The sequence below is a fragment of the Cygnus olor genome, chromosome 5 (genome assembly GCF_009769625.2).
Source record: "Cygnus olor isolate bCygOlo1 chromosome 5, bCygOlo1.pri.v2, whole genome shotgun sequence".
NCBI classification, from domain to species: domain Eukaryota; kingdom Metazoa; phylum Chordata; class Aves; order Anseriformes; family Anatidae; genus Cygnus; species Cygnus olor.
This window is the reverse complement of record NC_049173.1, coordinates 48,397,957-48,411,886: the sequence shown is the minus strand read 5'-3', so window position 1 is coordinate 48,411,886 and position 13,930 is coordinate 48,397,957. Positions and strand designations below refer to the sequence as shown.

Below are 13,930 nucleotides of genomic sequence, written 5' to 3'. Positions count from 1 at the left end.
CAGACATTTGTACACAGTAACTGAAGAGTGTGAAAAAACAAATCACTAGATCATCTTTCAGGGCCACATCCACAAATCACTATTAAAACAAACACAAAGCATTTCTGTGTAGTCACCAAAACATCCTTCCCAGAAACCAGCTAAGGAAAATAACAACAATTGCTTTGGACTTCACTTTTTTTGTCATTGTTAAAGAGACTGATGGAACAGCATAATAGCACTAAAATTTACCCTCGTATACAAGAAAATGTAAAACTAATTTTAAATTTAATCCAGATAAAAAGTAAATTTATAATCAAGATAACCTAAATCAAAAGCACAGTGTAAACAGCTAGTTGCTAACAACACCCAAGTAAATGACTACTGGATGGGGCGGGACATTTCCATAAACTCACACAAACATACTTAAATGAAAAACTGAGAAGTTGGAACTAATGCTAGTGGCTTGGTTCTGAATACACTCCTACAGACCACAACATTGTTAAAAATGTGGCTACTCCACTTTTTGACCCGTCATAGAGCATACTTTCAGATAACCCTTCATTTTTTGAAGGTTTTGGACACAAGCTGCCTTGTGAAGAAAACATGGAAAGCTGGGATTTATGGCCATACTCAGTGAATCCTGAACATTAATTCATACCCCCACCTGACTTAAGCTAGTGTAAAGACAATCCAGTAATTTACTAAGTGCCAAGATTCAGCAACTACAGCTGAACACAGAGACAAGACTAAAATTACACTTGCCTGAAAGAGCATCTGAAAGAGTCATGTTCATCTCCGCTGTCACAATGGGATGAAAGAAATGGAGGATATGTCTGCTCTGACATACATTCACACAAATGAAATCTTTTTAGATCTCTATCACTTCTGGACAGACAGCTCACTGCTGAGACTAATGGTTTTTACTCAGAAGTCAGTACTGCATCTTCCTAGAGTAAGCAGTATAGGCTACGTCACCTCAAGGCTGAATAGTTATGAATACTGTAAATGGAGCTGCACTTAAAATGCTAAGGAAATTTCAGCTACTGCAAAGTTTGGCAAGCCTTTTACTTAATGTAGTTTCTGTAACTGTGTTCTTCATACCTACGTACAATTCAAGACCTTGATTCTTCATCTATGACATCCTGTATTATTTAAAACCTGTCTGGAAGAAATCCAAATAACACCAGTATTAAAATGACATCTATAAATTCGTCATTATAAAACAATACCAGGGTAGTCTTCAGACCAATACTTTAGATTTTTCCTACAAGCAAGATATCAAGTTGTATTTCTGAAACTAAGGAAAATTGCTATATAGAGACGGATCTGAATTTAATTGAACACAAATATAAACAGAGATGCTATTTTTAACTGAAGCATATAGTAGCGATTAAATATTTACTATAGATAGAACGTAACTAAAAATGACCTACCAAGGACTTGCTTTACATTCAAATACTATGTACGGCCAAACCAAAATTATATGCGGCTTTTTTCCATATTTAACTCCATATTACAGTAAAAGTGTTTTTACTTTCACACACACACTGCCTCTAACAGAAAATTCTCATCTGTCCCTAACGTACACCTCCTTGAATATAGAAGTTCTGAAAGGAACCATCACAAACAGAAAAAAACTTCTAAACTTCATTTAATTTACCCTGCAAAGAAAAGAATATGATAAATTTCAGACTAAAAGATTAGAAATATAGGATTCAGGTAGATCTTAAGAATATTGCTATATTACAAAAGCATCATATTTGCTCATCAGCTTGTAAAATTCTGTAATATACATGATTATCATCCTGATAAAAGTTGCTGTGAATTCATCAACTGTATTTTTATTTGTACTAGGTACCAGAGTTTGTGTAATTTAAATGCCAGCCTTCTCTACCCAAAATAAACATTTTCTCATTTACAGAAACTTCTACATGGAATCCTACCAGGATATTGAACTCTGTAACACCTCAACAGCAAAAACTGGTAGTCACCTGGAACTCATCAACCTTAAGTTCAAAATGTACATTTTAAACGCACTAGTGTCCTATACGTTCCACAGACTGACTTACAAACTTAAAGCACAGTAATCTTAAATTTTGTAGAAAAAACTCTAGATGGCACATAAAGAACATGGAAAATAACAGACAGTTATTCATCTAACCATAGTTAAATCATAACTGAACATGTTTACACTAAAAAGACAAGTTCTTTAAGTTCTCAAAGTAAAAAGCTCATTTTCATTATTTCTGTGAACAGTACTAGGAAAAATAAATTTAGTTTTGAATTCTTACATGGCAATTTGATTTCACCGAATTCACTTTCCAAGGTCAGAGTAAACTTTAACCAAGGTAAGAGATGGTAACTCTCAGAAACCAAAAATCACAGCTAAATTAAACAAGATGACAGTTATTTTATGAAGCCAGTGTTGATAAATTTCATTTCTAGCTGTTCATACAAGAAAAGCTTATCAATTTTACTCAATGTAAATGTAACAAAGTACACCTATGAGAATGCTCTTCATTTTGTGAACTAGAGATCCATAAAAACGTCTTCCTGCTCTGAATAGCTGTTTCAGTTTTGTGAGCTAGAACAGACGCCTTTAAATTACTAGCTGCCCACCATACTACAAATGTACTAAAGGGGTCTATTTCTCTTCTATTTTGAAGAACAGACATCACTGCTGTAGAATAAATTGCATTTACTTTTATAACTTACAAAGATGTGCATATACACAAGTACTGATTTGTCTTTTTTTTTTTTTCCTTTTAACTATATACACAGAGGTACAGGCCTCTTTTCTACACACAGAAACTCGGTGAATGTAAGGAGTTAAGTACAGGGATGCCATCCAAGATTGTGTCTTCATAGTAAAAACAGAACTTTTGATGCAGAAGCAATCAATCTGCCATTCCTTCTTCTATACAAGAATTTTCCATTAATCATCAGAACATCTCTAACTGGTTGATTCGGCTAAATATGTAAACCAGGTACAGTGCATCTACTAACAAGTCAATTCAATACTTCTGAGGATAAAGTACTCTGGAATCAATTTCAAAGACTATTTGCATGTACACACTAGGCCAGGGCAGAAATAATACATTTTTTAGATAGTGACTTAGTAATTCATGCAACTATACTAGTATTTGTTCAAATACCCAAGTTGATCTTCACATCTTTCTACTAAATTTAAAATATCTACTGTGATTAACAAAAAAGAACAAGATTGCACTGTTAAATGTTTTTTTTCTGAAAAATCTGTAATACAGTTGTCAGTAAATTTAAAGTTAACCTGCTTCTACCCCTACTTGAAATCCACAGCTGAACAACAGGTCATTTGAGACAGTAGTTCAAAAGAATGCTCAGCTTGAAATAATTAAAAAAGTTTGACTAGCTCCAAATACCATAGCCACCAAAAAGTTTTCCTAGTGAACACTTACTAGAATTGAAATTAGAATTTTGCCAGAAACTTACACATCTGAAATAACCCACTCATTACCACAGTAACAACAAAAAATTGTCAAATACATTAGACATTTCTGATTTGCAGCAAGAATAATAAAATATTTTATGAATGTAACTTTTGAAAGCACAATCAATTGTCACTTTCTAAGTGGTATAGTTTCACACCACAACATTATTTTCCAACTGCGATCTACAAAAATCCATTCTTTGATCTATTTTTATAAAAAGTTGCAGTAAAATTTCTTTCTCAACAGAACTATGAGACTTGGTTTCCTATTGATTTCAGAAGGAACCATACGACATTCATGAAATTGGCGACTGTTGAACTGCATGAATCTTTCAAAAAATGTTTAGAAAGAAATATTTACTTATTAGTAGCTTACAAGATTTAAAAAGGAAAATTGAGAATTAAAAAGGAAAGAAGAATAGCACACTTTAGAGCTTTGGTGATTCTACTCAGCTACAAATTCAAGTCCAGTTTACAGATTATACAACTGGTTAATGGCATCCATTAATGCAGCAGACCTGAAATAGCAGCTGAAGAGAAGGCACAATTATTACAATAAAAAACAACAAAAAAAAACAAAGAATGATTTTTGCCTGCAGCACATGATTTAACACAGGGAGCAGCAAAGGTTGGAAACTTCTCCTGATTTCCATCATAACGATGTAATACAACTACATTAACACGTCACTTTTTAGCTTCTGTCCCCGAATAATTTCTGCTTACCATACCATGCCAAAAGTCATACAGTGACTGCATTATGATGAGTACAGTGGAAATACGAGGGCTTAAAATTGTTTTAAACTGTATAAACAGTAACAATGATATTTAAGGATATGTAAACATGTAAAAATTCTATGTATTCTTGGAACAATGAAAGCGGAGTTCAATATCATCATGGCACACTTGGGACATCAACCAAGCTTGCTGCAAAGTGTAAGGATATCAACAGTTCAATGACAACTGGAAATGGTCTCTGCTTTGCCTACAATCAAATACTTTCCAGAGTGTTCAAAGTTCAGGGTTTTTTTGTTTGGTTGGCTGTTTCTTTTGTTTGGGGGTTTTTAGCTTGTTTGTGTTAAGATGAATGGATAAAAACAGAATTTCTGTAGACACCTGATCTTTCCTAGCTACACACTACTGCCATATAGAATACATTCAGTACTATAGGCTGTATGTTAGCATGCTGCATCCTCCAGAAGTTAGTAATTGCCAACTCCCAGCAAGACAAAAAAAAATCTCTCCAAAAGGAACTGAGTTAAGCAACACTCCCAGACTTCTACATTGCTGTAACAACTCAGCACGTATTCACCAGGCACCAGAATTTTCATGTCCGTAACAGTATCAGAATGGCCTGGTTTCTTTCCCAAAATGGTCTGTATTTAATTCTTCAGCACATGAATGAACCAGGCAGTTAGAACCAACATAGAAAAATACTAGTGACAGAAGAAACTCCATCAAGTTCTATTAAACACAACAATGTAGAGACGACCTTGCACTCAGGCTATCCCTAAGCCGAAGAAATGCCAGAAACAGGGAACGTACACTGGAGGGAAAGGGCTGATGTTCTCTGCCTGCCTTGCTTTTTTATCTTTCTCAAACTGAGCAAGTACTAACAGATACTTCAGGGAAGTGTTAGGTTAGATTGATCTTTCCCTAATATAACCTGACTGTTCAGTAAATTCAATATACAAAAAGACAATTAAAAAGCACAAAGAAAACAAAATATTAAAAAATACCTTCCTTTCAAAACATCCATACCTGTGGAAGTGCAGTATTGAGCTGTCTCTGCAAGGAATCTCTTTCATGACCAACTTCATGTAGTTTGCCCTGCGTCAGTGTTAGCGTCTCCTGAGTTTCTCTTAGTGTTTCCAGAAGGCGATCCCTTTCTTCCAACATGGATACCATTAACTGTTCAAAATGGGAATCAGCATCTGACTGTAATGGGGAACCTGAACCATGGCCTCCATTTCCCCCCGAGGGAATCTCTGCCTCACTGATGGTTGGCATCACCTCACACATCATCTTGAAACAAAACAAGACAAAACAAAGACCATAAATTTAAGTCAAACAAATCTAAACAGGATAAGCAAAGGGACTTTGGATACTACCCATAACACCAGCTTAGCTCTCCCAATGATAGCATCAGCAAAGGTTGCCAACACCTTAGTGTTTGCCACTATTTCATTAAGATTGCAGGTGAAAAGGTATACAATCAATTCAATCAAGGCATCACTTCATAATGAGAATCCTGTGACATCTTGCAAAACCAGATTTTTACAGCTGCATTTCAAACTATGATCTCATTTTAATGGATTTATATTTTTGTTAAGAGCAAACTGCTGCTGAGATCTTTAAAAAAAGAAAGATAAGGCATGCAGCAAGCCACCAAAAAATTATATACTTAAAACAGTTACTGATTACACTGCATATTTGGAGAATCATTATATGCTTCTTCCAACTCTTGAAACATAGAAAGATAATATCTAAAACAGTACTTTAAGCTTATGCTGCTGGCTTGCAGAAACTCTATGGTAAATGTGATGCACATAAATTAGTGGCAAATCCAAATAGTCCAATTCAAGAGATAAACATGTAAAGGAAGATAAAAAGAAAAAATTTCATTACAAAGTGGTAGCAGCTGTCGCTGTGGATAACAACAGTAAAGGTAAGCGAAAATAATTCAAGGCAGAGTATGAATACAATTAACTATGCAAATGCGAGTACTTTACTACTGTTAAACTGGAAGGTCTTTTAGGAGACCCTAAAAGATCACTGCAAGTGTCTAAAACATCAAGGCTTTAAAAGGCATGGAGAAAAATACAATTACTGCACACTTTCACTGAACCACTGAAAGTTCTTTAGACATCCTCTCTCAACATCACAAACCTACAGAACAAGAAAAAATGGTTTTCCCAGCCTCTCAAGTCCCACAGTTTGTTCTCACTCCTATGCTTCATACTCATTTTAAAGAAAAAATGAACAGATGTAGAGTTTTTTAGCAGGACTACACCTCTGAATCTGCTGAAAGACTCTGAACAGCCTGAAGTGCTCTGTAACATTTTCATGCATGATAACCATAAGCCCTGTGTTTTCAACACCACTACATTATTTACCTTGCTCAATAAAATAAAAAGGCTCGGAAAACAGGCCCCAAGTTTCCTGTAGTACCAGTTCTTCTCTCTCTTTTTTTTTTTTTTAGTAGTTTTTGGTTATCCCCCAAAACCTTTTAGGTTGCAAAGCATCCATTCAGGTCTAGTCCAACGTCTGTTTAGTTGAAACACCCCATGCACGTGAAAACAAATAAACCTGCCGAGTAAAAAGCAGATCCAATAAAAAGCAGCAGCAGCTCCAGCTAACTAGCCAAGTCCCCAGAAGAGAAGAATGTGAAAATACACTGCCTCAGCTTCCCGTCTCTCTATTACTGGCCCGTAGGTCCTGCAACAGCTGGGATAGGGGAATCATGTGCAGAGAAAAAAATGTAGTCTGATGCACTGGTGCAACAAGCTTCAATAGTTCATCGCTTGGAAATTCCACTCAGGTCACAATTGCGTTATTAAACGGAATACAGACAGCATGGGAAAACAGCTCGAGTTTTCTCGTGAAGGACTTGGGAAAGCCTCCTTTCTTTTCTCTCCTATTAATTCCAACAGGAGGCTCTCCTTTCAGTTTCCTGGGTCTTAGTTCAAACATTTATAATCCCAGCAGCGAGGAGCCGACACCAGTTTGGAAGGCGCGGTACGGGGGACCTGTTGTTCTGCTCCAGCCGTCCATCCGATCCGTGGGCACGCTCTCTCCCGAGCCAGTCCCGGCGGTGCTGCGGGACGGCGGCACCCGGCCGAGAAGGGCAGCGGGCACCCGCCGCCAACGGAGCCGAGGCGCGGGACCAGGCCCCGGGGAGCGACGGGCGAGAAGGGGCCGCTGGAAGCCCGGCTCTCACCACTTCCCTCCCCCGCGGAGCGCCCGGCGAACAAAGCTGCCGGGCGAGGAAGCGCGGATTTTCCGCAGCCCCTCAGCGCCGAGGCCCCGGCCCCGCGAGGGCCGAGCGCGGCCCCGCTGCGAGCCCTAGGGAGCCGCGGGGCAGGCTCCGCCGCGCCGGGAGGAGCCGCGTCCCTCCGGGCCGGGCCCGGCTCCGCCCGCCGCCGCCTCCGCGTCCGTGGCGGCCGGTGAGGGGCCGCGGCTGAGGCCGGGCTCGGTGCCGCTGCCTCCCGCGGCGGCCTGGGCCCGGCGGCGCGGCCTGAGGGAAAGCGGCGAAGGCCCCGCGCGCTCCGACAGCCCGGATCGCCGCCGCCGGCCGGCCCGCCCCGCCGAGCCGAGCCAGCCCCGAGCGTCGCCTCCGCCGCCTCCCGCCTCTCCCGGCGCTCTCTGCGCCGCCTGCCTGAAGCAGAGCGCGGCCCACAATGCACCGCGCGGGGGTCGGCCGCCGCGGACCGCCCTACTCGCCGCCCCCGGCCCCCGCCGCCGTGCCACGGGTTCGAGTCCCGGTCCCCCGCGCGCGCCCGGCCGCAGCGCCCTGCCCCTACAAGCGATACTCTCGCCGCCCACGGGTCCCCGCCCGAAAGGAGGGATGCCGCGTCTCGGCGGCGGAGCCCTGGGGTGTAGGAGGCGTGCTCGCTGAGCAACAGGGCAGGACCGCGGTCGTGACCGCTGCCGGCGCCGGAGTCGCCCCGTCACCGCGTGTGGTGACGGTCGGAGCAAACTACCTCCGGGTCCTCCTTTCTCCGGGGGCCTCCTTCCACCTGCAGCGCCCATTAAAATAAAATTGGGGAGAGGGTGGGGCTGCGTGTGCCGGTCTTACGCCCGCCGAGCTGTGAGGTGATGGCTTAACCAGTGAAATTGGGCAACTTAACGGCTCTTGGCGTAAGTAAGGCAGCCCGAGGAGCCAACACCTTGCCAGTCCTCCTGCCCGCGCAGAGCAACACCTGAAGCAGGGTGATGAGGTTTCTTCCAGAGGAGTTCGTGCAGTGCATGCGCTGGCCTGGCCTGGGCTACGAAGGACTCGGGGACACGAAGAAGGCACAGACTTGGCCAAGGCCTCGTAATGGCTTTGGCCGCACAAGCAAGAGGTGGCTTCACCAGCACTGCATATTCCCCACAGGAAATGGGCTTCAAATACACAGACAAAATAATACTTTTTTCCCCAGTGTGAGCTGTTTCCAAAACAGCATCTAAATGTTTCCCCCTCGTGTTCTCTAGTTTTTATTCTGTTCCTTCCTGGATGATCATGTTTTTAAAGCTTTTTCCATGCACCTGAATAATGTTGGAATTTGTAGGCAAAGCTTGGAGAACTCCTTTTTCTCTCTTCTGTTTGAACACTGTGAAAGAGTTGTGTTACTACTCTGAATAAAGCATTTGCATTTTGGATCCAGTTCCTGCTTTTATAGTGCAAAGCTCCGAAAAGCGTCAAGGGCCTGTTACACAGGCAGAGGCACGTCATGCCAAAAAGTAACAGTTCCTGCACTGAAGACTGTGCAGTTTTGTGACTGGATTATGTGGCACCTAATTTGTAAACACAACATATCGACCCCCAGCACTGAAAAGGAAGAATCATTAATAAGTCACTATTCCTTCCCCAAAGTACAAAAATCGTTACTATTACAAAATTATTGCATTGTGCTTTTCATATTTCCCTTTGGTATTTGAGTCTTTAGGGTGAATTCAGGTCACATTTTTAAGCTTTCCTCCAAAGCCATGAGGTCTAGATTTTTTTTTTTTTCTCTTGAACTTCCTCATGTTCTCATATGACTCTGGGAGCTGGAAGTTGAAGGAAAATGCCAAATATTACGAGGCTTGTTCAAATCACGAGTTCTGCCAAATACTGGTTAGCACAGATTTAACACTGAGTTAAGACACAACTGTACTTGAATTGTACAAAAAACGAGATGTGACTTTTCATTATAGGAGTGGCAGCAAAGAAAAAAGTATCCAAGCTAAAATCAATTGTGCTATTTCAGAGGAAACTGCCAAATGCTATGAATTAACCTGTATTGTCAAATAGTCTCAGTATCACAAAAACAGAAACAAAGCTATTTATAAGCTTTGATATATCTATATAAAAATATATGTGAATGTATATTAAATAAAGTATTTAATAAATCAAATATATAACGTGGAAGCTTGTAAGCTTTGATTCTAACATAACTTGCTTAAAATGATCATGGGAGGGGAGGAAAGAAGGCATTCTTCATTTGTCCTTCTCTTTCAACCTGTTACTAAGAGTTTCAGCCCACACTAAGGGTTTCTTTCACGTAATTCACATTACTGTAAAACTAACCACGGAATCTGAGCCATGGTTATGAAGCACAGCAATACATTTCTGGGGTAAAACAAAGGTAGTTACTTAACGCTTAAAACTAGGTCCTGAAGATTTCCTTAAAAGTAATCAACTTTTTAGTTCTAAGCACATTTCTACAGAGAAATGCTTCTATTGCATTGCCCCAAACTGTCTTTACCTACATTAACAAAACTGTCTCCCATAAATTGCATGCAATTTATCAATGATTATATTACTTATACACCACAGGAGATTACTTTTATTCTTTAATGAAAACAAAAATACCCTGCCAGATTGACCTGCTTTTTGAAAAGTTAAGCAAAGCACTGGTAAGAATACTTAAGCTATTTAAATGCAAGTGAAAATCTAACCCAGTTTTCTAAGCATAGTTACAAACACAGAATGAAAACTTACTGTGGGAAGAGGAGAGATGGGATTTCCTTACCTCTCAGACTATGACTCTTTCCTTCCTCTGTAATGCAATATTTGGTAAGGAAATATAAAAATGTAAAGAAGTCTGATTGATACCAGTCTAGTAAAGTGAGACTTCAAAAACTGAAAAACATTTTGAAATCAAATAAATTAATCTTGCTTATTATTAAAAAATATTTATGATAAGTTTTTGAAAGAGTGAAGGGTATTTTCTCTACTGTCCTCATTCTGCTGTCACTTTTGCCATAAGTCTAATGTAAAAGTAACACACTGCTTGATTTTTAGCAGAAAGCCCTCAATATTGAAAATTACTGATTTCATTGTGATATCATTTACAAATAAAAATCTAGACACCAACTCTTCAAATAATGCTCCACAGGGAATTTTTTCACCTCTAGTGGCAAAACAGATATATGAAAAAAATCTCATTTTTTCTGTCATTCACCAAATGTTGCTAGATATGGACCTCTCTAGCTGAACTGTTGTGCCTGAACTAATATCACGTGATGAATAGTGGAATTTTTAAATAAAATATGCAGGCAAAACAATTACTGTATGCTAAATTAAGCTACCATCAACTGATTGCCATCAAGTATTTCTTAGGTTTCTTTATTACTAGTAAATCATAATTTTTCCACTGACAACAAGGAACATTTCATCCTAGCCAAAGCTTCCACAGTGCAGTTGCTCCAACAAATCCAGAGATTTACCTATTGAGAAGGGAACAATTTCTAGGATTGGGACCATAATTGCTTTTGGAAAAGAAATTGAAGAAGTACAACAACTACAAAACTACAAATTTCAAAAGATTTCCAAGTATTTAAGGGGATTATCTTATTGCCAGAGATCCAAATATGAGATCCAGCATAGCCAACTGGTGCCCAGCGCTGAGATCTTCCCTGTTTCACAGCCTTATAGGTTGTGCCTTGCCCCTTCCTACGCAGAGGTCTGAATTTTTGTACCCTGTGAAAATGTACCTCCTCCTCAGGTGTGTCAGCTGGAATGGTGAGGGCGATGGAGTCACGGGATACCTTTGCTGATAGGACAGTGCTCATTATTTTGTCCTCATCCTTGGGGAGTCAGAGTTCAAATGCGCTGAAGGTGTTTGTCCTGGCTTGGCCTGGTCTGTGTTGCAAGTCTAGGAAGTCTTTCCAGGTGAGAATTCAGGTGGACAGTGCATGCCAGCAAAGGCAAAATCCTTACCTGTTGTTCTGATTAATTCTGCTGTGCTAGTTCTGTTGACAAAGAGGACTTCTGTCTAAGGAGCTGTCAAGCAGCATTTTCAAATTTATGTTTTCATGTAAAAGCAAAGTAAGACTGAAAAAGAAAGTGGAATTTACAGTTGTATGAACAAAGACTTTCACTTCAACTTGTGATACGTTAAAAAAATGAAAACTAATACAGTTCATAGAAAGAATCTGGCCTGATTTGATTTTCCTTTTGTATATGAGTCAAATTGAGAGTTTGTGAATGTAAGGACAAAAGGTTGAACACGGTAGACACAGAACAACCTCTATGAACTTGGACACTGCGCCACAGCCAGTCAGACTAATTGTTCTCAGAACCAAGTTACAGATAATAAATTCATAAGTGAACCTCTGTGTTCACAGAGATCCTAAAAGATGTCATTACATTTTCGCTCAGTTTGGGATGACCTGGAATGTGGTTGTTTTTGCTTTTGAAACTAAGTTTTGTTTTGTCTTTAAGTTGTTAAACCGAAAACTAAACCATTCTACTGACTACCAACTATAATCATGCTTCATGATGAAAGCAAAGGAAAGAACATAGCACATAGTTCTGAACGGGAGAATAAATATGAATGAAATCCATATATTAATCTTCAACCAGTCTGTTGACAAGGCACAGGCACTCTTGCATTCAGCTTTCCCAGCTCGTCTCATCTGTGGTCAGACTTCCCATTTAGGAAGCAAGAGTGTTGCCTGTAGACCCTCCTCAGCCTAAAGGAGTTGTCTCCTTGATCTCTGTCACCTCCAAGTCTTGTATTACTCTGTACACAACTTACAGAGGAGAGATGGAAATGTTAGCGGTTAGGCACTTTCTTGGAAATGGGTTTCAGAGCCTCAGGTGGGAACAGAGTTCACATGACATATAAATGTCTTATACAAAAGGGAAGCACTGTCTCCTCATGTATAAAGAGCTGGGCATTTGTTTATGCCCAAAAGGATTGCTTAGTCCAGGAGGGAACTTGAATCCAGACTATCCTATTGTAGGAATGTGCTTCCCACATGCCGTATTGTGAGTATCTTTGTCAGGCACTCTTCTTTGTGAATGCTACACTCAAAGCCTAGACCTTAGATACAGCAGAAATTTCTAAGACATCTCGAAAATCTCTGAAAGGGCTGATTCCAAAGCCATATCGCTATCCCTGCATGGAGCCCACCGTAGCCCATGAGCGTAGTTTCAGTGCTTCAAATGCCGCAAGCGTGACTGAATCATCAGATCTTTTGTAACCCTCTGCATTGCACATAATACACATGAAATACCCAGGATATAAACTCAGAAGAACTCCCAGGTATTTCCTGTACAACACCAAAATATTTCTTGGAGTTCCTATTTATTTGTAGTACCAGAAAAACAGTTTCCTTTTTCCTTCCGCCTGGGCACGCGCCCCAAGACACACTGTACAACATCAAGAGCATGAGCAACTCAGATATTTTCACTGAATGAGCACGGTGACTCCTTTATTAGTTCAGCAAGAAGGCTGGCTCCCCGCCTGCCTCATTTAACGAGGTGCTGCGCTTGGAGACGCGTCCAGAAAGAGCCATGCACTAAATCAGCCAGCAGCAAAGGCATCACTTCAGAGACCCAGGTTAGATAGCCATCCACTCCCCACACCTCAAAACCACATGATGAAATTCAAAGAAAAGGTGGTCAAAACAGGGAGGACAAGAAGGGGAAAAAAAAAAAAAAAAGAAAGGCAAAAAAAAGACAAGGTCCTGATGTTTATCGCAGCTGAGCAGTGCAGCAGCCCCTTCCCGCACCTCATCTCCCACAGGAGATCAGGGTCCATGGGTTTTTCCCTTCTGAGCTGAGCCTGAAGCACCTTGCTTACTCCTTAGATGCCTGACTGACAAAAAATGCATTTTGAACACATCTTACTCATTTCCTACTGAAAGGACAGGATTTTTGCCAATAGCACTGATTATTCTTCTGCCAGTAGATGCTTCAACATTATTTTACCATAATAAATGCATCCAGAGGTTGCTGAGCAGAAGATCCTCTTTGCCTGGGGGAGAAGGAACAAGAGTGGAAGAATCTGCACGGTGACCTATAGTGAAGAGGATGGAGGTAATTAATGGTTATGCCCATGTGTAAAGATACGTGCACTAGTAAATGTATCAGCCCTTTGGCGACAGAAGCCAGGATTGCTAGAAACCACGGCTTGCCACTGTTCTTCTTTACATTGACATTTTATTTATATAATATGGATTTAAATGGATTTATGTCTGATTTATGCAGGTGTAAATCAGATAAGTTAGCTTCTCTGAAATCTCAGATGGTTTTTCAGATGGATTTACTTCATCTTACAGAAAGAACAATCTCCACAAGACAGAAAAATCTGAAGATGTGTAGAAAAGTCTTACGAGAGTAGATGAACTTGTGGTACGTATTTTAATGGGAATCATACCTATATAAATACCATAAATATTTTCCAAATTTAGCTGCTGTTCCTGCAATCAAAAATGCATATTCCCACTCAAGTACAAACCCAATGAACTCAAAAAGGTTTTCAGATTACCTTCAGCTTCAGTTGT

The 13,930-nt window shown here is 40.4% G+C and overlaps 1 protein-coding gene across 1 annotated transcript in view; it reads right to left on the bottom strand.

Annotated features, from left to right (window-relative positions):
- The window catches only part of PPFIA1 (PTPRF interacting protein alpha 1), a 58,100-nt gene extending 51,344 nt beyond the window's left edge, over nt 1-6,756 (bottom strand). The window contains 2 exon segments of the mRNA XM_040560612.1: nt 5,210-5,473; nt 6,565-6,756. Coding sequence (XP_040416546.1) covers nt 5,210-5,473 — 264 coding nt within the window. The 5' untranslated portion in view covers nt 6,565-6,756.
- Nucleotides 6,757-13,930: the final 7,174 nt, after the last annotated feature.